At 41.2% G+C, this 23,100-nt stretch overlaps 1 protein-coding gene across 2 annotated transcripts; it reads right to left on the reverse strand.

Annotated features, from left to right (window-relative positions):
• Positions 1-463: 463 nt before the first annotated feature.
• LOC134541102 (sodium-independent sulfate anion transporter-like) lies at positions 464-17,357 on the reverse strand. Of its 2 annotated transcripts, none has more exons than XM_063384269.1 (12): positions 17,318-17,357; positions 15,948-16,150; positions 14,051-14,246; positions 12,822-13,045; positions 11,187-11,364; positions 9,851-10,015; positions 6,111-6,272; positions 5,633-5,773; positions 5,311-5,456; positions 3,806-3,979; positions 2,712-2,865; positions 464-1,754 (listed from the first exon to the last, which is right to left on the reverse strand). In XM_063384269.1, coding segments are annotated over exons 1-12 (1,854 nt in total). In that variant the 5' UTR covers positions 17,319-17,357; the 3' UTR covers positions 464-1,644. The 2 variants fall into 2 exon arrangements, with proteins under 2 accessions (XP_063240339.1, XP_063240338.1); XM_063384268.1 differs by lacking the exon at positions 17,318-17,357 and adding an exon at positions 16,881-17,232.
• Positions 17,358-23,100: the final 5,743 nt, after the last annotated feature.

Below are 23,100 nucleotides of genomic sequence, written 5' to 3' on the forward strand. Positions count from 1 at the left end.
TTCATTCTGATGGACTAAAGTTATACACCAATAAAAATTGAAAATGTTGTATAATAATGAAATAAGCTAAGATACACTCACTACAAAAAATGTAATTGTTTTGTAAACAAATCCAAAACAAATGTTATGGTTTAGGCGTTATAAAAGTATTTTCGGTCCCCTAAAACTGACCAAATCTTCAAGTGATAATAAGTCCATAGTCAGGTCCCTTAATATTTTAAGTTTACACTTTTATCGGATAGTATTCTAGTTGCTGTTCTACATTGAATTGTGTTTGTTAAAAGCTATTTTGATAATAAGGTACATGACTTACCGCGAGAGGGGTGAGAGGGAATAGCACCGTGTCTTTGATGAAAAGATCCAGAGACTTTGTGTGCCCCCCAGTCTTAATGTTTTAAATAAGAATGGAAATACAGTATGGATTTAGATAGTTCAAAAGTTGTATATTATTAAAATGCACTTCCTCCAAAAATATGTATTTGCAAGTAGGTAACATAAAGACGTTAAGTATGTTTGAACAATATGTTTTGCATGTTATGTAAAATAGTATGCCACTTTTAATGGAACGGAATTTTGATTTTTGTAAACTAATAGAATAAAAACAAAATACTGTATGTCAAAAAATAATCTTGAAAACAATTTATGGATTATTTCCACAGTTTTAAGTTTCACATCACACTGCATCAAATATTCGAAGAATACCAACTAACAGTATAAGTAAGTGGATTATGGAAATTAGGATTTAAAATACTACGAATTTGGAAAAATATATATAATTGCATTATCATTCCTTCGTAGTTGAAATCAGTCACATTGGGATCGGGCATGTACATCCATCACTTCCTAGATCGTCGGTCGCCAGCAGTCAAGAAGAAGAAGAACCACGAGATTCTTGGCGAAGACTGCAGACTTGTTGACGGCACTGTACGAAGTGTCTTCCCAGAGACTGGAGGCGTGATGGATCCTTCGAGGCAAGCCTAGGGCCTGTTAAGTCATTCATTGGCTGCACATAGGACTGCAGAGGTAGTCTTGCATCTGATTGGCTTCTCCGTGATGGAGATGAACTACTTTGGTTTTGTCACTGCCTGCACTTTTGTTACAGAGTGCTGGTTGCCAAATAATTTTCCACCATGTTCCTGACATGTGCAAGGCATTTTAGTGACTAAGGCGGGTCCAGTTCACGGAAAATGGGGATGTTGAAAGTTCGCGAAAAAATTTTTATGGCCAAGCAGAATCCAACTGACTTCAGCAACAGCTAATTTACATAATTGGCTGGAATCATTTTTAAAGCGTGACGATTGCGAACTCAAGAATCGCTGTATCTTAATGTCATATCAATGCAGAAGCAACCAGCTTAGAATAGAGAAAAGATGAAATATGACCTTGTTTCTGCGAAATGTTACATTTTCTAATTTGTGCTAAGAGTATTTTGCAGAAAAGCACAGGCGATAGTGATAAGCAAGGGAGCTCCAGTTTTAGATTTTTGTTCTGCGGCCGGACAGTCACTCTTCTGGGAAGTTGTCACGTCAGACTATGCAGCGGTCACGAGGTCAACATCTGCTGGTGTTGGGTATCCGGCAGCAACCTGGTCTATAGGCTGTCACCATCCAGTGTAATTTGTTTGCCCGTCTCTTGGTCACGAGGTCAACATCTGCCGGGGTTGGGCCCCGGGGCGGTCTCTCCTCCCAGCAGCACCCTGGTCTCCAGGCTGTCACCGTCCAAGGTCATCAGCTTGCCCGTCTCCTGGCGCGAGCCTGCAATTAAATGATGTATAAGATCTCGACGCCTTGTCGACATCGGGTCAGTGGAGATAATTTGTGGGAGGGGGAAAAATTTATGAGATGAGAATGGACCATTGCTGTAGTGCATTTTGGGGTAAATGGGAGTACCCGAAGTCAAGCCACATTTTCTAAGTTTGTAAAACCCAGCCGGATCGCCTAACGAGCATGTCTCTTTTCCTGCCAGATTTATGTACACTACTGTACGCATGTTAGTCAAACACATCCCGAAAATTAAGGGATTGGAACTATGAGTTTCCCTCTCATGTTGTGTTGCAGCGCATTTCGCTATCTCTAACTTCAGGACTGGCTTCTACTGCCATGTTGGGAGGCAAATGTTTACGACTCACACACTTTATGAACATTTTTTTTTTCGATTCTGTAGCATATGTACAGGGACAGCATGGGAAATCAAGATCCCAGGTGAAAATTATTTTTTTCGGGTTCCCCTTTACATTACTTAATACAAAACTTTCCAACCCCTGCAATTTTAAAAAAAAAAATCTCAAGACTGCGAACTTTACTAAAGCCATAACTTTTATCGTTATCTAAGAATCTAACATTACTTGTAATGTTGGACATGATTTCTATTGTTATGTTCATCCTATCAGGGTGAACTCATGTTTTAAAAACTCTCGACACTCTTCCAGGACTCCTTTGGTGCTTGATGCCTAAGGGCCAGGTGATAATTACCCCCCCCCCCTCCAACCCATCCACTTTTTTCCAGTACCTTACAAGGGCCTTACATATGTATGCTGCTTATTATATTTTTGTTTGAGAATGTTAGGCAAGTATTCGTAGATAAATATTATGTCGAAATGTTCGGGTCTTAATCGCCGCATATAAGTCAATTGCCCATGTTTCCTCAGTTGAGCAGTGCACACAACTTTGCGCCTGATCACGGAGACCTGCAGAGAGGCGGGCGCGGCTCACCCTGCAGCGTCCCGGGCAGCTCCTCCTCCGAGCCGGCGTGCTGGAAGCCGGCCAGCCCGCAGCCCTGCAGGTAGTCCAGCAGCTCGCGGCGCGCGCCCATGAACACCAGGGGCTGTCGGTAGCACTGGAAGTCCTTCAGCAGCAGCTTGATGCCCTGCAACCGCCGGCGGTCAGGACGCTACAGGGTATCCCGGTAGTCCAGCATCACTAACCCCCCGGCCAACCAGCTCGGGTACTAGCCTGGACAGCTAGACTGGATCATGTGTAATTTGGGTGATTAAGGGGTCCCAAGTTGCGAGTGATCGATTTGGGTAGCCACCAGTCCAGGTACGGGCTGTCACTTGGGTCACCTACTGGTAGATGAGTGAGTATGGTGGTACGTGACAATGGTATCTATGATGGAATGGGTTCCACAGTCCAATGGCTCTTGGGAGCCCATATCGTCAACGATCCAGCCTCGAAAGATAAGGCATGTTAAAGATACTTTATTACAGGACATGTCGAAAAACACGTATGACAGTGGCATAGCAAGTTTTGAAGATGTTGCATGAATATATAAAACTTTGTTCATTCGCTTGCGCACATGGACATACATATACAGAAATAAGTGTCAATCGGGATGTTCAACAATGTGTTATATTAAAGCATACATATTTACAATAATAAAAATTCTTCATGTTAACTTAGGTATGTTTTATTACAGGCCTATTTGCAACACAAGTAATTTGCAAGATGAAATGTACTCAATTTAAAATGTATTTGCAAAATATATATAAATATAAATAAAATTTATATTAAATATATAGTTTCACTGCTCATAAACTCCCTTTCGGTTAATATTTTCACTTTCTTGTAAGCATTCAGTTGGGTTAGCAACAAGCAGTGTAGTTATATAGTCACTTTAATTTTTTTTTATCCAAAACATACATGTTGAAAACTAAACCTAAATCGAAACTTTTATAGGCAGAAATAGTGTGTATTTCAACGCTATTCGTAATTGCAAACCTTGAATGAACCTGGAAAACGTTTGTAAGCGACACGTCAACACCGAGAGCTCTGCCCAGCCGGACCGCCTGCTCGGAGGAATGAGTCACCTGGGCGGTCGTGTAGTCGGCGCCCTTGAAGTAGGCGCAGTTGACGACGACGGGCAGTATGCCCTTGGCGTCTCGCGAGGCCACCTTGCCCAGCTCGGTCCTGAGGTAGTCCATGGCCGGGTACAGCAGCCCGATGTCGGGAGTCACCAGCACGTACTCCCCGCCGCGCCGTCCCTGAAACTCAGGCACTCCTCCTATCACCTGCCCCACTGATGCCACCGGGCGCTCCAATATGTCTACCTCAAGTCATGGTGATGATTGGGTGATCAACCAGGATGCCATTGTCATGCGGTGATGACCATATGTTATTTTAATGATTCTTGCAAAAGGGAAGATTGATTTAAAAACTTTTTTGAACAAACGTCATTGTTAATCTACACAGAAAGTCTTAGAGAAATGGTCTAAGAATGTTCTAACAGATAAACACCTACGCAAACACAAAGAAAACAATCCAAAATCAGTTTTTGTCAGAAGTTAAATGCATAGACAGTACAGATAATTCAGTGGAAGGAATAAGTCAGGACGATTGGCACAGCTCAGATGTACACAGCAGCATGACAATGACAAGACAGTTGCAAATAGACAGTAAATACAGACAGAAACCACCTTAGAAACACAGCGGCTAATAGATGAACTCAAAGATGATATTAAACAGATAATGGGCACAACACAATGACACGTGGGTGTTCCCAGCACCGAGACTAAACAGATACTCTGGACAACACAATGACAGCGCAGACGAACACAGTAGGGATACTAATACAAAACAGCTAGGATATTTTGGGAACTGATATCTGCTACTAACCTCAGGCACAGATGGATGTTTGTGTATTCATATCTTTGATCTTAAGGTTTCTCTATGACATTCAGTGAAATCAGAAATGGCTTATGTCCAGAGACATTTTTAACTGTATGATGACCATGGCATGCCGCAATGTCGAGGCGAAGAGAAAACCCAACAAACACATAAACATGGGAAGGAAATTATCCATAAGTGACAAATCCCTGACTCACCTTGGAATCGAACCCAGGATATATGGCCGAAAGGCCGAATACCTCTGAGCTAACAGGTTGTACAGACTATGTATGAGCTCATAAATTATTGCAGTAATATTTACACTATTTATATATTGATCCATTACATAAGCATAATTGTGTTTTCAAACACCCAAAAAAAGATGTTGACAAGGTGAACAAAACATGGACTTAAATGAAAAGTAATCAACGAACACTAGCCGAAAGCAATGAATAAAATATACTAATGATCAATGATCAATGTGATTAGTCGATACAGAAGCCAATGGTAGGAAAGGACTCCCCTGATTGACTGACATCTGAGATAATAGAAACAATTCTCAACCCTGAAGATGCCTCCTGAACAGCAGGGCGAAACATCGGTACACCCTACCATTTCCATGTGGATGGCCTTCGAAAGCCAAGATAGTTAATGTGTTAAATGCCTCCTCCAGTGCGAGAATGACTGTAGCAGGATGTGCTAAGGGCACCTTGCAGATCCGCACGTCTACAGCGGGTCGCGCCCAGAAGTAGAGCAGCTGCGAGGCGTTGAACAGCGCCCCGACCAGCAGCCCCACCTCCACGCCGAAGAGCAGGCATGTGCCCAAGGTCAGCAGCAGCGCGAACAGATCCCGCTCTGGAACAGGCGTTGTGCCACGGTCACAATGCGGGGACGTTCGGGGCTTTTTCCCAGGAACTGCCCGGGGCAATTTCACATCAGGGCAAGGACATGGACCACCCCTGAGGTTCGGAATGTTGCAGACGGGCCTATTAACGGACATCACGGGACGACCCGTCCTGCCGGGTACTCACTGCTCTTGCTCCACAGCCGCACCATGACGTCGTACTCCACCATGAAGACGACGGCGGAGATGAGGACTGCAGACAAAGTCGCCCGCGGGATGTAGTAGAAGTACGGTGTGAGGTAGCTGAGCGCCAGCAGGATCAGCGTGGCTGGAACAAGACACAGCTCTGCATCTTTCCTTCCAGGGCCATGACCAACATTACATGAAGGATGTGTGTTCCAGTACTACCATTACATCATTTTTTTATTAATAAGTTTTTCTTAATAATTGAATTTTTAAGAAAATGTATTATCACACTTAAATCTAAACCTTATTTTTAAAGGTCCTGTGTTTATTTTGTGCCAGTTTATCATTAAGTAAACTGCCCTTGTGTCAGTATAGTATTATTCTTTATGTCTGGTAAGAATATCTTGTGCCATTGAAAGCCCTGCACTATTATAAACCACACTGGAAGACACTGGCGACTGAGCACTGCGGAGACTCACCAGAGTAGAGTCCGGCCAAGGGCGTGCGGACACCGCTGGCGTGGCTGACGGCGCTGCGGGTGAAGGCGCCCGTGGTGGGCGTCGACTGCACGAACGAGCCGAACACGTTGCACAGCCCTAAGGCCAGCATCTCCTGCGTGGCGTCCAGGGACTTGCCGGCCGCTGCAAGCACGCGAGTCCCGGTTCTCATGCCACAGTCCGCAACACACCTGATTCTGCGAGGTGTCTGCCTCGTCGTTGTCGGTTTCCACTATGGTTGCATTCTGTGCCTTCTAATGCACTGATGAAAGTGTGGCACATTCATTTTAAATATTTACACAACCATCAAACCCCTGGCAATAATTTATGCAGAATTATACCAAAATAATAAGAAATAAACACAGAATAAATTTGTATGTGGAGTCCACGGGTAAGAAAAGTGAAACTTCTTGCTTTTAAGGTATTGATAGATATAAATTATTAGTGTTTTTTTAATAAACAAGAGATAATTCAGAATAGTAATGACGTCGTCCGACCGAAGGCCACCCTAAAGCCCGACCTGCAACCGCCAGTATTCAACCCCGCTAACGGAACGCGCCCCTAGCCATGGCCCACCCGAGTCAAGCGAGCCACCAGCAACCAAGGTAGAACCCGGCTCCCTCCCAATAAACAGACCGTCATGACACCCCAACCTCGTTACAAAAACAAACATAGATTATTAAACAGTATTGAATATTAATTTGAAGTTGGTTGACGAAAGTGCGACGTAGGAGTGCCCGGGCACTCACGTGTGTAATACGTCGATACGTGTGTGAGTGTTCCCCTGGCGGCCTTCTGCCTGAATTAGTCAATGAAACCATATGACATAATTATTCATCCCTCGTGTTACGTTTTTTACCCCCACCAGAGCAATCCGGCAAGAGACGAACAGTCGCTGGTGTGACGTAAAATTTAAATGAAATAATTCCTAAACACAATAACTTCAATTTGTAGAAGGGACGAATGACCTTGGTTCAGCTTTAATAATTAATGTAAGAATTTAACGTCATTAAATTCTCTTATTTAACATGTCACATAGAAACTAATGTAATGAGGTCAACCCTGGCGCGAGGGCCACCGAGACTCGGCCGGACGCCATGACATGACACCAGTACAGCGCGACTCGTGGACCGGGGCGGACGCACGTCCCACGGAGAGACATCATCCTTTGTCCACACCGAGTTCAGTTCTGGTAAATATAGTCACTTCTTAAAACCTCCTTTTTACTAATCTCTCCGTGCGTACCCGGTCCAATTTTTCGGTCCAGGACCTAATCCGGCCGCATAAATTAAAAAAAAACCCTGCACCACACTTGGTCCGCGGGATAGGTTCAGCATCCGGCACGGGCCGTCTCCCGAGGAACAGAACTTTAGTTAAAATCAGTCGCTCCGGCACTGACACCACCCATAAGGGAATTTTGAACGAATTTAGCTGCGGTCCGCGCTCCACTACCGTGGACGCGAGCACCGCCTCGATACGTAGACTTACGGAATTGGCCACCTCCAATCACCCTCATCCCTCGTGTGAGTAACCAGACTCAGAAATGCCTAGTGCCACGCTAATACGTAACATTCATAAACTTGTGCAACGCACCTCCACGTAACATTCATAAACTTGTGCAACGCATCTCCGCGTAACCTTCATAAACCTGTGTAACGCACCCTCGTGTAACATTTCTTTTGTAAACTTGTGCCACGTTTTTATTGAGTAACTTTCAATCTCATTGTTGTGTAATTGTGTAGTTTTGTATTTTTGTGACGTCACCTGTTGTACGACGTGGCGTGTAACCAACGGAGTTACACCCGAACCACAGTCGCCTGAATAAATGACGCACGTCATTTATTGCCTCATTTCAGCGTATGATTACTTAACCCTACGATTCCCAACCACCGCCGAGTAGGGAATTCCTTAAACCGACGCAACATCGCCGACGGTCCTAGTGGGCCACGCAGGGCAATCGACCCCACGACCCACCTACCGACTAGAACCAGAGCTAGTCTGGCGCCCACCCGGAAACATTACATTCACAGCAGCCACCCCCGCTAGGAACCGCACCGGGATTCGAGCCCGAGACCCCGGACGACGGCAGTAAGGATGCGGGTATGAATTCAAATGGAAAAAAAATTGCCTTTTTCCACGCTCTGCACTCTCGCATCCATTCACTGGCACTTTTTGGCGCCTCTTTTGGAGTTTTATTCCCACACTGCCTTTGACAATAACTCTTATCTTCTTCTGCATTTTTATTATTTTTAGGCATGATGTTTAATCATTATCTCCATTTGAATATATGAAAAATAACAAAAAACACTCTAGTCGAACATAAATAAAGTCTATCTCACAAGTTTATAAACCTAACTGTTGTGATAGTATTTTAGCAATTTATAAATAAGATGATGGAAATGACAACAATGTTACAGAAATGCAACTTAGAATGGTTTCGGTGATGCATCATTAGCAATGTTTCAGAGAGGTAACATTGGAGATGATTCGGATCAGTGGCGTCTCGTCAGGGCAAGCAAGGCAAGCAGTGCTTGCCCAGGCAGTTTCCAGACATTGTATTTTTTAAATAAATATTTTATTCAGAATAGTATTTTACTTTGGCTCGTGCAGTTAGGTGTATGTATTTTTTACACTATCTTCTTGGGACCCAATACTGTGCGCTGTGCGCTATAAAAAAATAACTCGTTGACACAAAAACATGCTGTTTTAGAAGCGTTGCTAGGTTTAGAAGCGCTGGTAGGATCGCTTTCAGCAGGAAGGCTGCCGCAGTAGTTTCCTTTCGGAAGGGGGGTGGCATGGTACAAAGATTCAGGGAGGGGATTGGCTGGAAAAATACGCGGTAGAAGCTACGAAGATAACGCTTTCTTGCCGAACTGGAGCGAACATGGCCGAAGCAGACGGTGGAATTTTTCCGCCGACTGCTTCGGCAATGTCCGGTACAGTTCGGCACGGCAGGTGGCGATGTCGCGTTTCAGTCGGCGGTCGTCTCTCGGGGCGCGCGCATCTCTCCCGCGGGCTGTTGGCTGGCAGTGCGTGGGGGATTTGTGGGCGTACGATGATACTACACTCCCACTTAGTATATAAGTAATGTAGAGTAGGTATTTTACTATCAGAATAATTTAAGTCAATCATTATTTTTCAAAAATAATGTATTTAAAAAAAATGTCAATTTTTCTACCTGTGGAATAGTCAATGTTCAGTTAAGAAAACTACTTAAATAGCATCATTTTGTACCTTGAAATCCATATTTTCCCGGCGGAGGGCCCCCAGACCCCCCCCCCCACATCATCATGTTTTGGTGTGAACGGAGTTATTGCTTCCCCTCATGTAAACCTCACGCCTCGCCACTGATTCGGATACCTATGAAAGCAATGTTGCTTAAAGGTAAGAAGCAGTTGAGGTAATAAGCAGGGGCGCAACAACTAAATTTCCAAAGGGGAGGCAATATACCTTTTTATAAAGAATCATCGATCCCCCCTATTGAAGCGGGAAGTCCCGGGGTCCTCCCACGGGAAAATTTGTATTTCAAGGTGGAAAATGGTGTTATTTAAGCAGTTTTATTATCTAAAAATTGATTACACAGCACTTTCTTTGCCCCTGTTTGCCCCCACTTCAAGGTTTCAGGGGGGGCAAAATACCCTTGCCCCCCTTGTTGTTGCGCCCCTGGTAAGAAGGGTTGGTGGGGTGGAGTCACGGGAGAGACAGGGACCCGGGCCACTCACAGAAGGCCTTGGCGATCGCGACGTTGGCCAGCACGCTGACGAGGGGCACCACCGCGATGCCCGAGCCCAGCTGCTCGCACATCTGCACGAAGGAGTAGGTGGAGTTGCCGCTGCGGGCCGAGAAGCTGGGTGGCCCCAGGGGCGGCAGCCCGGACTGGATCCTGCCTGCGGCACAGCGCAGAGCCGGGTCCCAGCGGCCGTGTCCACCACGCCCACCGCGCCCACCGCGCGCTGTCTGGTCGGGCTCGACGGAACACTCATCGACACTTCCAACAAGATCACATCCTGTGAACTGGGAATGAAGATCCGCAACTAAACATCTTGTAACGTGTCCAACAGTGTAAAAAAAATATGTAGTTATATAAAAAAAATGTTTTCAAAATTATTGCTCAGTTATTTCAGCATGTATCCACAGTGTAAACTTGTCATCGTATTTCTGTGGTGGGTTACACATTTTAACAAACATATATTAGAGTCTCCAACAACTTATATGCGTACAATATTCATTGTATTGTCCCTCCGGGGAATGAACGCCTCCAGGGCAAGGCAGATCGAGCAATATCCCAGAGCCCCGCCTTAGTGCTTTTTTTATTTTTATTTTTTGTATGTGTAGTGTTCTGTTAAAAATTATGGGCATTATTGAGAAAAGGAAAATTAAATTTTTAATTTTCTTGTAACTTAATGTGCTGTGCAATGCTTATTTCAGTTCATGATTTTGTGCTAGGCAAAAAATCTAAAGACTTTATTGCTTCTTTTACGATCTAATTCTACCGGAAATTAGATCGTAAACAATTTTAGAATTGAAATAAGGATATTTTATCAGAAAAAAATATCGAAAATGTCTTAAAAGAAAATGAGAAAAACAATTGTTTCGTATTTTAAGTTACAAATTGGGTAAATAATGTAGTTCGAAAGAGTGAAATTTAAAATTCTCTGATGAAGGACCTCCATAAAAGTAATTTGCCCAGGATCCCCCAAAGTTCAGGCTCCTACTGCCCAAGGAAGCACGCAAATTTACAGACAAATCAGTTACTACAAAACTACTGGCCATTCTTCTGCCAAGTTTAGGTTTAGATATTTTTAAGAAATTTTACTCTTATGTTAATATTGTATTTATTTCCATTTATTTACTGTCCTTTTAAAATGTGTTTGAAAACATAGGAACGCCAGTTACCATGAGGATAAACCATTTAAAATTTGAAGTTGCAATTTCTGAAAAAATTCTAAACAACCTGAGGAATTTCAGATGTGGTTAAAATTAAGAACTTAAATGTTTCATTAGAAGATCCGTCAATGTTTAAACATTACTAGTAGAGCATTAGGCATTCTAACGTACCTGACAACAGGAACGGGGTGATCCCATTGGACGACAGTTTGAAAGCAATAACTGAACAAATCAGCACCACAGTTGCATTTCGTGAAATCGTAAAAAACCAAATGCACTTATTCAGTATCTGCATTGTTCTTGTTTGACAACTGATGTCTTTAGGGCCGATGTGCAGGTCTTTCATTTTCTGTGAACAAAGAGAATTGATTCAGAAATATTATATAACTAACAACTATTTATATTGGGGATAGCAAGAGCCAGGGCATTGTCTCTGCATTCGTATTCTCACCCGGGCGTTATGCTTTGTGTTGTCCCAGTACCTACAATAGTTAAAGTTATTAATAAACCGTTCCCTGAATAGGTTTCCAGTATTAACTGCGCGCATTAATAAGCATAATAAAACAAAATAGTCCACTTATTGAATATATGATGCTAGTAATACATGAAATCGAAATTATATATGATTATATATGAAAGTTAAATATTTTGAGATTCTCATTTGTGTGTGATATCTAGGTTACAAGCTGATATTTTTTTGCAATTTTTAGGTTCAATAATAATCATACCTGTATGTTTGATAATTCAAGTAGGTACTTGACAAATTTCACAATGGACAGAATTGTTATGTTAACTAATTATAATACTGTAATCATTCCTAAATAAAATGCACTCAGGATGCAGATGATACCAACAAATACAAAAATTCATCTTATATATCATGGCTGCGTACTCGCCTGTTTTTATTGGCTGGAATGAACAACCCCTAAATCAATCATTAACTGGAAAATCGCAATATTACTTAACCATGTGCTAATCGACTTAGAGATTAAGTTTAACATTATTAAGTATGTCAATCGTAAATCCACATTAACACACTCCTCAACAGGGCACTTTTGACCATGCATTATACCAGGGGCGCAACAACTAAATTTCAATAGGGGGGGGGGGGGAATATACCTTTTTATGGAGAATTGTTGATCCCCCCTATTGATGTGGGGGGTCCGGGGGTCCTCCCCCGGGAAAATTTGTATTTCAAGGTGGAAAATGGTGCTATTTAAGCAGTTTTATTATCAAAAAATTTATTACACAGCACTTTCTTTGCCCCCGTTTGCCCCCACTTCAAGGTTTTTGAGGGGGGGGGGGGGCAAAATACCCTTCCACCCCCCTGTTGTTGCGCCCCTGCATTATACGACTGTAGCATCTATCATATAGAGAATTAAGGGAGTATTTAAAGTAATTGCAACAAATGAATGCAGGACTTTAAATGAATTCTACACAAAATAACAAATGTGGTTGTTAAAAATTGTAAATATGAAATACCATTCACTTAAAAATCGTTTAACCTAAAAGGTTGTAAATTTTATTATTACAATATAATAAAAATATTTTGTATATATTTATATTTTTTTTAATTACAGCTTAAAAAGTAAAATAAATGCACGGGTGAGTATTTAAGCTCTGCTATAAAGTACGCATCTAGCAATGTACAGACAGGATCATTTAATATATGATGGGTTTTAGATACGTACTAGAACACTTCCATTGTTACTTGGGACAATATGGAAGAATAATGATAATCTAGAGCAAACAAACAGCACACTGAAGTGCTCGAATGAGTTCACTTCCCCTCAGCCAGCTGCCTACCCTGATGGCGAGCAGCACTGCGATGCAGGCGCCTCCCAGCACAGCGTCCCAGAGGCGCGTCTCGCCCAGGCGGGCGCCCACCTTCAGCAAGTTGTCCACGAAGTTGCTGGCCTTGAGGCCCTGCAGCCCCAGCAGACCCTTCAGCTGGGCGGCGATGATGATGAGCGAGGTGGCCGTCGTGAAGCCCGACGTCACCGGCACCGAGATGAAGTCCACCAGGATGCCTGATCGCCACACACGCACACTCTCTGCACTAGATAATTTCTACTGGAACACATTATACTTGGTTTCTCCGCCATATTGCTTTCAAAACTATTTGCACTAGAGAATCTCTAATGGAACATTTAAAATATGGTTTCTCTCGCCATATTGCTTTCAAAACTATTTGCTGTGATTTCATGCATACAATATAAATAGGTAATTTGTTTTTCGACAAGCATCCATAGTTAAGTCGGATGATATATCGAGCCATTAAAACAAATAACAAAAGTCCATTGTAAGCTGAAACATTGATGAGGGGGTTGAAGCCAAAAGTGGAGGTGAATTTCAGTGGACTACATATACTAATATGGCGACCATTTGTTTACAAATGTTTCAACTGTACCTGTATTGGAGGTGAATTTGGAGAAACTTACAATACATTTTTTGGACTTTTAATGTATATAAACATATTAAATAGTTATATCTTAATCTAATTTACTTCCGAAAAGCTTAACAACTGTTTTTATTAAAGCATGCTAGAACAGCTGATACAAATATAAATAAATGTACACCACAATGGTATAAGAAAATCAGAAGAAGAAGAAAACAGTGGAAAGAACAGCTTCACATCTGATCTGTATCTTTTCCTAATCTCTGGTTGTGAGCTGTGTCTGTTGAATAAAAATTCCAATATGCGGGAGATTAATCACCTCTTATGTCATTCTAGGTAATATCAGCTTAATAATATTACTTTATAGTCACGTGAAACACGAACTTACTAGAATGAATCGCAGTGCAGAGATTTTCATAAAATTAGAAAGTTTTTAATTGATTTGACTGAAATGGAATTTTTTTTAAAATATTAGCCAACATAATATAAAGAAAACTAAGCTGAAACATTGGGTATTATTTTATGCTGCTGGATGGTTGTCAACTTTAATAATGATTTAAGTTAATGAAACGCAAATAAAAGGTGACCTCTCAGCCATCACGCCGTGAAGGGAGGACCTGGTGGCGAACGCACTCACCCAGGTTCAGCAGGCCCATGAGCAGCTGCACACATCCGCACAGGAAGGTCAGCAAGAACACGAACTCCATGGGAAGATCGTGCGTGTACTCGAAGGTGACCAGCGCCATCAGAGACGTGATCCCGATGGACACTTCCTTGATGGTGCCGAACACCATGTACACCAGGCCGCCCATGAAGGACGAGTACAGGCCATACTGCAAATGCAAATTTAGAGGTTTTTGTGTAAAGCCTGCTATTAATTCGTCGAAGTGTCACTTTATGTTCGAGAGATTTGGGGCCACTGAGGGGTGAGGGTCAGGGAGGTTGGAGAGGAGCCAGGGGGAGAATTCCAGGCGATCGGCCACTGGATGGCCCATTTTGAAACTATTTTAAAGCATGAGTTTACATTTACAGTAGGACGAACTAACAAGTATGTTAGTACTAATACATTTGATTGGAAACGTTAAAAGTTATGTAATATGCACAGGTCACATTTTCAATCACGGCGATTGTAACCTGGGACTTGACAACATTATTTGGCCCATTGTTCTTAGTTCCTCTCGTTGGCTCAGGCTATGAACAGATCTGGACTGGCTTTGTAGAGGAGCTGAGTTCCAACTATAATAATTAACATGATGTTATAATAATTCTAATTTCTAAAAATCACTCTTTTTCAAATACTAGGATGGTTTTCTACTGTGGGTCATGGCCGAGTCTTTCTTTAGTGTCCCAAATTTGTGTCGTACATCGGCATCTCTACATCATTGTTGATGGGACATAAATAATTATTTAAATTTTACATTGCAACAACCTATGAAGACTAACTTCAACCACCCTGTTGATTCCTAAGAAATAATATGAAGGCTGAACTACAAGCTATGGTTAAACCCTTAAAACTTCAACAAATTTAGCGAGACAAAGCCTTAATGGGAAGGTTTTCAACGATAAAAATGCAAAAAAAAAAAACTTGATTGTTTTGCATTCAAATTTTTTATTTGTAAAGAAAAGTAGCGCACATTATGATAGTTACTGTTTTAGTAATTATTTAAAACCATTAAAGCAATCTGAAATACCTCAATAATTTCCCAGGAGAAATCATCATTGTTGTTAACATTCAATTTCATTGTGAAGGATTATGTTAGATAATATGCTGTGTCTTAAAACTATTCAAATAGAAAATGACAGTGACCAAAAGGTCGTTGAAACAAACTATCTATCTGATGCTATACTTTTTTGAATGGTTTCCATAATGGGGAATATTGATTTGAAATATTTTTGAGATATACACCATTGATGGGTTACCTTGTATGTCATAAGAAACCTCGATAATGGACAATAAAGATGAATATGCATATACATAGAAAACTCAAATATCAACCGATGTCAGCTGTTAGTGCCTCAGGACGGGACTGTCACCACTGATGTCACAGGAATCTTACCGTGTTCGTCTGTGCTGTCTGAGTTGTGGTGTCCATAATATCAGTTGATCTTCTTTACTGTGATCGTATATTTGCTGCATTGTCCAGGTTTTGATATCTGTTATTGTTGAAACTGTCTCGCCATTGATAGCCCACCGTGTTTCGTCTGTGTTTTTATTTTTTTTTTCATGACTAAATTCCTTCCACTAAATTCTAGTGGTGTCAGATGTTTGGATGTAATTGGCTTTGTGTTGTCCATAATATCTGTTTAGGTTCATCTTTGGGTTTATATGTTTGACATTAGACTTGTTTCCTGTGGGTTTACAGTTCCCATTTTTATTTCATATCTTCCATCCATGAAATTTTCCCATGACGAAGAGCGTAAAACTGCAATGGCGCGTGTCCAAGAAATTGTATTAAATCTAAAATTGATTTGTTGTTGAAACCAAGATGGCGTCTTTCGGTTGCCATATTGTCTAGCATGGAAGAGTACTCTACCTCGGCGGAGAGACCGGCGAGCGAGGCGTAGGCGATGCTCTGCGGCATCATGGTGAGTCCCAGGGTGACGCCGGCCACCAGGTCGCCCAAGGCGTCCAGCCGCGAGTACGAGGGCAGCCAGCGCAGGACAGACACGTGCCGGAGCAGCGCGCTCTTCAGACCGCCGGCCGCGCCGTCGCCATCTTGCCCGGCGTCGTTCGTCACTGCGGGGTGTGTCAACAGTAGGGAACCAGACACAACTTAGAACAACAATCATAACTTAGAAACCTCGAAAAAATCCACATAACTTAGAACTGTCATAAGTTAGAATGATCATAACTTAGAAACACATAACTTATAAACACGCAACGCAGAACCACACAACTTAGAAACGTCGTAACGTAGAAAGTCATAACTTAGAACATACATAACTTAGAAGATTCTACCTTGTGTGATTTTAATTATGTGTGTCTAAGTTGTGTGTTTCTAAGTTGTGACAGCACCCCACTGAATCTCCAGGGATGGTGGGTAAACCAACTGATGGCTGCTACTTTACTGGACGCCATCTTACCACTATTGGCCAATTTTACACTACTGTGAACTTAGTTTCTACTTGCAGCCTTGTTCCAAACCCTTCGATAAATAAGTAGCTAATGCCTGGCATTTATTCAATTATTTTTTTTTTGTAATTTGTTTGAAGTGTGTATACATATACACAGCATCTCTATATCTCTCTACCACTCTCTATCTCTATATCAATATCTATATCTCTACATCGCTATATATAACTATATCCCTCGCTCTATCTCTGTATATCTCACCATCTATCTCTCTTTACCTCCTCTATGCACCTCTATCACTATGTTTATATCTTCCAAACTATATCTTTACAAAACAGAAGACGAATTCACATTTATTTTATTTACCTATCTATATTTTTATCTATGCTTTTACCTGTCAGAGGGGGTGACATCTATACTATTATAAAACTGTATCCGAAGGTTTGTCCGTCTGTTTGTTTGTTTGTTTGTTTGTTCGAGCATCACGCAAAAACTACTTTACCGATTTTTATGAAACCTTTTGTGTTTGAAAACTTATGATTAGACTTAAAAACTTGTACATATTTTATCTCTTTGGAACACGAGAGAAGTTTGAAAGAAATTAAAGATTAGGTTGTACTGAAACAAACATGGCCTCAAATATAGTTAAAATTTTAGGATCTATAAATAATTGCGAACGATGCGATATCTTGTTGTACTGAAACAAACATGGCATGAAAGATATTTAAAATTTTAGGATCTATAAATAATTGCGAACGAGGCAATATCTTTTTTATGGAAAATGATCCGCGCGTTGCTACCGGCGAGCGAGGGACCGACTCTGGGACTTACTTGGGCTGGCGTGTCGACAGCCGGAACGGAAGGAAAGAGGTCTGCTGCGACACTCGGAGCTACTTTTTCATATGTACAGCCATCAGCCCTGCGCTAAGCCCCCCGCCTCGCCGGACGACAACCGCCCAACAGCCAGTCGGGAGCTTGGAGTCCAGACCAATCAGAAGCGAGTCTCTCAGTACTCGCCAGTGATGCGTGAACACCTTACCTCAATAACGAGCAAAGTCACGTTGTTCTCGTGTAGAAAATACACTTGTGATACACAAACTCGGACACGAGATTTGAAGTAGAATTCTTTCAAATATAAACATACGAAAATTGTGGTTTTTTTCGAGTACACTTTCTTTATGCGAGTCAAACGTAGTTTCCGAACTCGCCGCTAGGATTCACTGCCGGAGCAGCTACATCGACTACCGAATCATTCCATTTGCAGAGCGAAAGGTTAAACTATATAATGAAATGGCTCCGATAAAAGCGAAAAATACTTGCATAAAACATTGAACACTGGCACTGTGTCTGATTTTCGACGTTGGAATTTTATTAAAAGACCTCCCATATTGTTGAAATTATTTAAACAGTTATTACTATACCATTTCCCTTTGGCTTTGTGAATTTTGGTTTGCGCCATCCGCCACAGATGGTCGCACCGTGGTTACACATTTCCGTTCCATGCGACTTCCGTTCCATTTCAGAAATTACTCCCACTAAATGTCGTATACCGAGAGCTAAAATGTTGCACATCAAATTATTTTTTTTTCTTTTTATTTGGCTGTACGCGAATTGTGTGTTTTTTTTACAAATACCTAAATACTAATTTTTGGCTTATTATCTTCTTTTTTTCCTTAGAGGGGCGTGTCAAATTAACTGCATCCCGAAAGTTAAATAGTTGAAAAAAGTATAAAGATATACCTACAGAGAATATTACGAATAAACGAACCTTTTGGTCTCTAAGAATTACCTACTACAATTAATTAGTAGGTATATATTAGTAATGAGTATTAATTCATTAGTATTAATAATTTATTATTGGTGTATTATGATTATTAGTGATTATAAGTAATTAGTATTATTATTTATTAGTAGTATTAATTAGTGATTAGCTTCACCTCCAATTACCTTGTTGCAGAGGAACCAGTGACATAGCTGGTTCTTGCCTGGACACGGCGCGGACAACAATGCGTGCGATAAAAAAAGTTGACGCGTGCCATTAAGCCCCGGTATCAAAGTGTCAGGAGCAAGTGTCCAAATCGCGGCTATGCCTATGCCACTTCTGGTGACAACCAGAGTGACGTAGCCAAATATTTGTTCTTGAAAAATAAAAATAAAAAATCTTTCTACCGATATCCCGCCGCTGAGTTTATAACTGTTCCAGTTAAGATTTGCGGAAACGGTAGGTATAGCAACACTGGGTTGTTGTTTGAAGCACTTTTTTTTTTTTTGGTATGGATATTTTCATTACAAATATTCGTCTGTGTGTTAGCTTTCAATATGATTCGTTCAAGGCTGCAATTAGCTTGAAGTGCGAGGTGTGATAATAAAAACATACAGGGAATGGATTTTTGTAGCAGCAACTGCTGGTGCTACATTGCTATTTGTAGAAATAATCTTCAATAACCTGGTCCGTTGAGATAGTCAGTGCCAAGTTTGGACAAGTTGTGACTTGTCAGTCGGCTTCCAGATCCGGAAGATTGAGGTTATGTTCACAGTGTCTGTCACACGTCATGGATAAAGGGGTCACGGAAATACTGCGGATTCGTCTGGCCTCAGGTTGGATTTCACATTCATAGGTGTGCTTTCCCATTGGTTGACTTTTAATTCTACCCTGAGGCCAGACGAATCCGCGAAATGTCTGGTTCTTTAAACCTGGGCCACTGGGAAATCATAGATTGGCAGACACGCGGAAGTTTCGCAGATTCGTTTTGTCGCAAGGTAGACTGTAAACATGTACACATTTGTGGTAGTTTGAAGACTGGCTCCACGAACGTGGGCCAGTCTACTACCAGCCAGCTGTGACGTGGCCGAATCACATTGGCCTATTCCAAAAGAGGGACGGTTCTACTGTAAAAAAATATCAGGCAATAGGAAAACACATGTGGGTAGACATAGGACATAGGACTATGAATTTTAGCCTGATACCAAAGTAATCCGATTTAATACAACTTCTTGGATAAACGCCATTGCACAACGACGACAAAAACGACGAACACATTAGATTTCCGATGACAAAACAATTGCGACGTTTCGGGACTGGCTTCTGTTCCCGTATTTTTTTTTTTGTATTTATGAAGTTTTCCCATGACAAACAGTGCAAAACTGCAATGGCGCTATGTCCAAGAAATTGTATTAAATCACAATGAATCTTTTAAAGAACCAAATGAATCTCCGACATTTCTGAGTATATTAAGGTAGCCAATGAGTAGAGACCAGAAAAATTCGCGGGTTCGTTTCGTGATATGCTAAAATTAAAATAATTATACCGTTGTGCTGCTTCTGCTATAGGTTCACTGTTAATATGTAGGACTCTTGGCCAATTAGAGACAACCAATCAAAGAAGTATCCAATCACAAGTTACCCACTTTGAGACGCCTCAAAATTCAGTACCCAATGAACGGGCGCCGTTTGCCCAAGTAGGCAGAGGATCGTGTATTCTATCCTGGAAATCATTGAACTCGCGAATTTTTCCAGTCTCTACCAATGAGTGGGAGACGCTTGTTGTGAACAGTATAGCACTGTGTAGTCTATCCTGGAGTTCACAGACCACCATCCACGAGGCCGGTGGTCTGGGCGCCAGGGGCAGTGAATACAAGAGGCTGCAGCGCTAGCCACGAGGCATGGGCCGGAGACTTCAACGTCTGAGAAGGAAGGTAGCGTCTCTGCATGTGGCAGGTTGCGGCCCAAACCACAGACTCGTGAGAGACTTCAACGAAGGCCTGGTTATTAAAGCACGCAAGAAACGCTAGACGCAAAATGGCGGTCTTGCGGCTGGGTTCCTCGAGAACAGCTGGCCTGAGTCGAGGAGCTGTCCGCCATCTTGGATTGAGACGTTACGGTGGTCATCTTGGATGACCTTGACTTTCAATATTTTCCAAACATTTGCTCAATTTGTCTCAAAATTAGCACAAAATTCGCCAAAATGACGCTAAATTTCAAAATTTTAGTTAACATATTTCCCACCAGATAATATCACAAAATTCTAATAACAAAAAATTTATATTTTAAAGGAAAAAAAATTACATTTCGAGAAAGAATTTCCTGTTTTATCAAAAATTGTCAAGGGTTTGAAAAGTTCCTAAAGAGGTTTTAATTCCCCATCTAAAAGCCTCTGGTAAGTCTCTGAGGTCATGATCTCGACCATTGGGATAGTTTCATGGCCACTATTTTAAATTATGCCATCACATACTTCATATTTGTTTCTATAAATTTCCTTCATTTTGTATTTTGCCATCCACAATTTTGTTTTCTAGAACTTTTCATCAATTTAAATTTCACCCATTTGAATTATGACTTCATGTCCACCATAATGAAATTTTGTGATTATTATCCTAAATAAATTGAACCATTTTAAAATTGTATCAAAAAATCATTAAATTACATTTTCAATAAAATTTGGGTAAAAAAAACACTTTTGTAATGGAACTTGGAGTCTTCCATTCGAACCTTGTGAGGGCAAATTAAAAATGGCGATGGATCGTTCCTCTATGGAGGCTACCAGCAGATTTCTCTCTCTCTCTCTCTCTCCCCCCCCCTTTCCGCTAATATCAAGGAATATATTGCAGAAAACCAGCGTGTCATTATTGCGGCCATCTTGGATCCGCCATTTCGTTTTGTATGCTAGAGACCACTACCGCCATAATGAAAATCGTTAGTTATTAACCTAAAATTACGTAACAAATTCTAGAAATCATTAAAAATATTATATTTTCATATACTTATTGTTTAGATCGATTCATGTCCTCGCATCGAGCCTTGGCTGATGCGAAAAAAAGAATTTTAGCCTAAAATATTTATTTAATAAATATGATAAAACGTCCTTGAAGAGGTTTAAATTCTCCACCTACAAGCCTTCAGTAAGCCAACAATGTAATATTGTAACTATTCGGGGCTCGGTAGAGATTACCCACACCCTGCAAGGTGGGGGGGGGGGGGGGAGGCCCCGGGGCGTAGCTCATTTTCTCACAATAATCATGCAACTAAAAAGCAGCATTATGGCTGATTTATGGTTCTGATTATGGGCATTAAATATGCAAAAAGTAGAGAGAATCTTTCTTTTTTAAACACATAACAGCACGATCATAAGCAAAGGGATTGTTGGGCTTATCTACAGTTCATAAGTGGCACTTTTTATTTAAGATTTAAGGTTACTCAGGTAGCATCAAAATGCACTTTCAAGGATAATATATTTTTTAATAATCTCACCCACCCACCCAGACATCATAAACAGGCGTATCAAAAATGCAGGATGTCCATAAAAATAATGTCCCAGTTTCAATGGTATACGATGGCAGTTAAATTTAGACTAGGTACTTACAAAAAATCATGTATAAAATTGAAGATAAACTAACGTAGTTTTTTTTCTTACAAATGTTCAGTACGTGTACTTTTAGTTATACGGCACAATTCCAAACCAAAGTTCAATTATTCCCACACTTTGGTTAACACTTCCTGATTAATGGAAGTAACGGCCTCTTCAATTCTGTGTCACAACTCTGGCAAATCATTAGGTAGCGGTGGAACGTAGACACCATATTTTATAAAGCCGCGAAGGAAAAATCACATGGCGTTATGTCTATAGACCGGAAAAATTCGCGGGTTCAATGACCTCCAGGATAGACTCCAATATCCTCTACACACTCGGGCAAATGCCAACTGTTCATTGGCTGCTGACTTGTGAGTCGTCACGACTGGGTGGCCTGTGATTCGACACTTCTACGAGTGAGGGTCTCTAATTGGCCCTCAGTCCTCCAGATTAACAGTGAACCAATGACAGAAGCAGCACTAAGGTATAATTATTTGAATTTCTTCATAGCACGTAATGAACCCGCGAATTTTTCCGGTCTCTAGTTATGTCAGGTGAACGTGGAGGCCAGCGAAAAATACCTCTGTCGTCTCGACCATCACGACCAATCCAAGCTCATGAACTTGGACGGTCAACCTCTCTCGTGCAAAGAGATTCCAATGGGGAGAGGCTTCAACCTGTTGCCAAATAAAGTTTACAGGTTCACCCTCTACTAATTGCAGAAATAACTATTATTTCGCGCTGCAAGCGACAAAACAACGAAGCAGCACTCACGCAAGCGCTTATCTAAAACTGTTTGAGTTACTCTCTGATTGTGACATCGAACCAACACTCTACAAACGCTTACAGTTGACAGTATTTTATTACATTACATTTTATGGGCATACTGTACATTGTTACTATTCCAGACAAAAGAGACGGGGGAAAAAAAAAACGATGCCGAGTTTGCATTGATTCCCAACTAGCTGGATATTTTTTTTTTTTGCACAGGTCTTGAACACGTCATTACGGACGACGTGTCAAAAAGTCCCCATCGTTCCCGCTTGTGCGTTGTTTTTTTTTTAAATTCGAGGTCAAAGGTCACTGTTTTATTTATTTTTTTACGTTTTATCTCTGAAACGACAAGAGCTACCTTAAAAAAATTGGTTGTCTGTAAAGTCGGTTTACGGACGATAGTTTAACGTGACGTCATAACAAAACATTGATGAAATGATTGCATACTTTTATGAATAAAATTGAATCAATTTTATTTTAGTAATAAAAGAAT

This window comes from Bacillus rossius, chromosome 18 (assembly GCF_032445375.1).
Source record: "Bacillus rossius redtenbacheri isolate Brsri chromosome 18, Brsri_v3, whole genome shotgun sequence".
Lineage (NCBI taxonomy): Eukaryota > Metazoa > Arthropoda > Insecta > Phasmatodea > Bacillidae > Bacillus > Bacillus rossius.

Coding starts and splice junctions, on each gene's coding strand:
- LOC134541102 (XM_063384268.1), bottom strand. Junction 5,457..5,632: donor GCGGCTGTGGAGCAAGAGCA/GTGAGTACCCGG, acceptor CGCCTGTTCCAG/AGCGGGATCTGTTCGCGCTG. Junction 2,866..3,805: donor CCGACTACACGACCGCCCAG/GTGACTCATTCC, acceptor CGGCGGTTGCAG/GGCATCAAGCTGCTGCTGAA.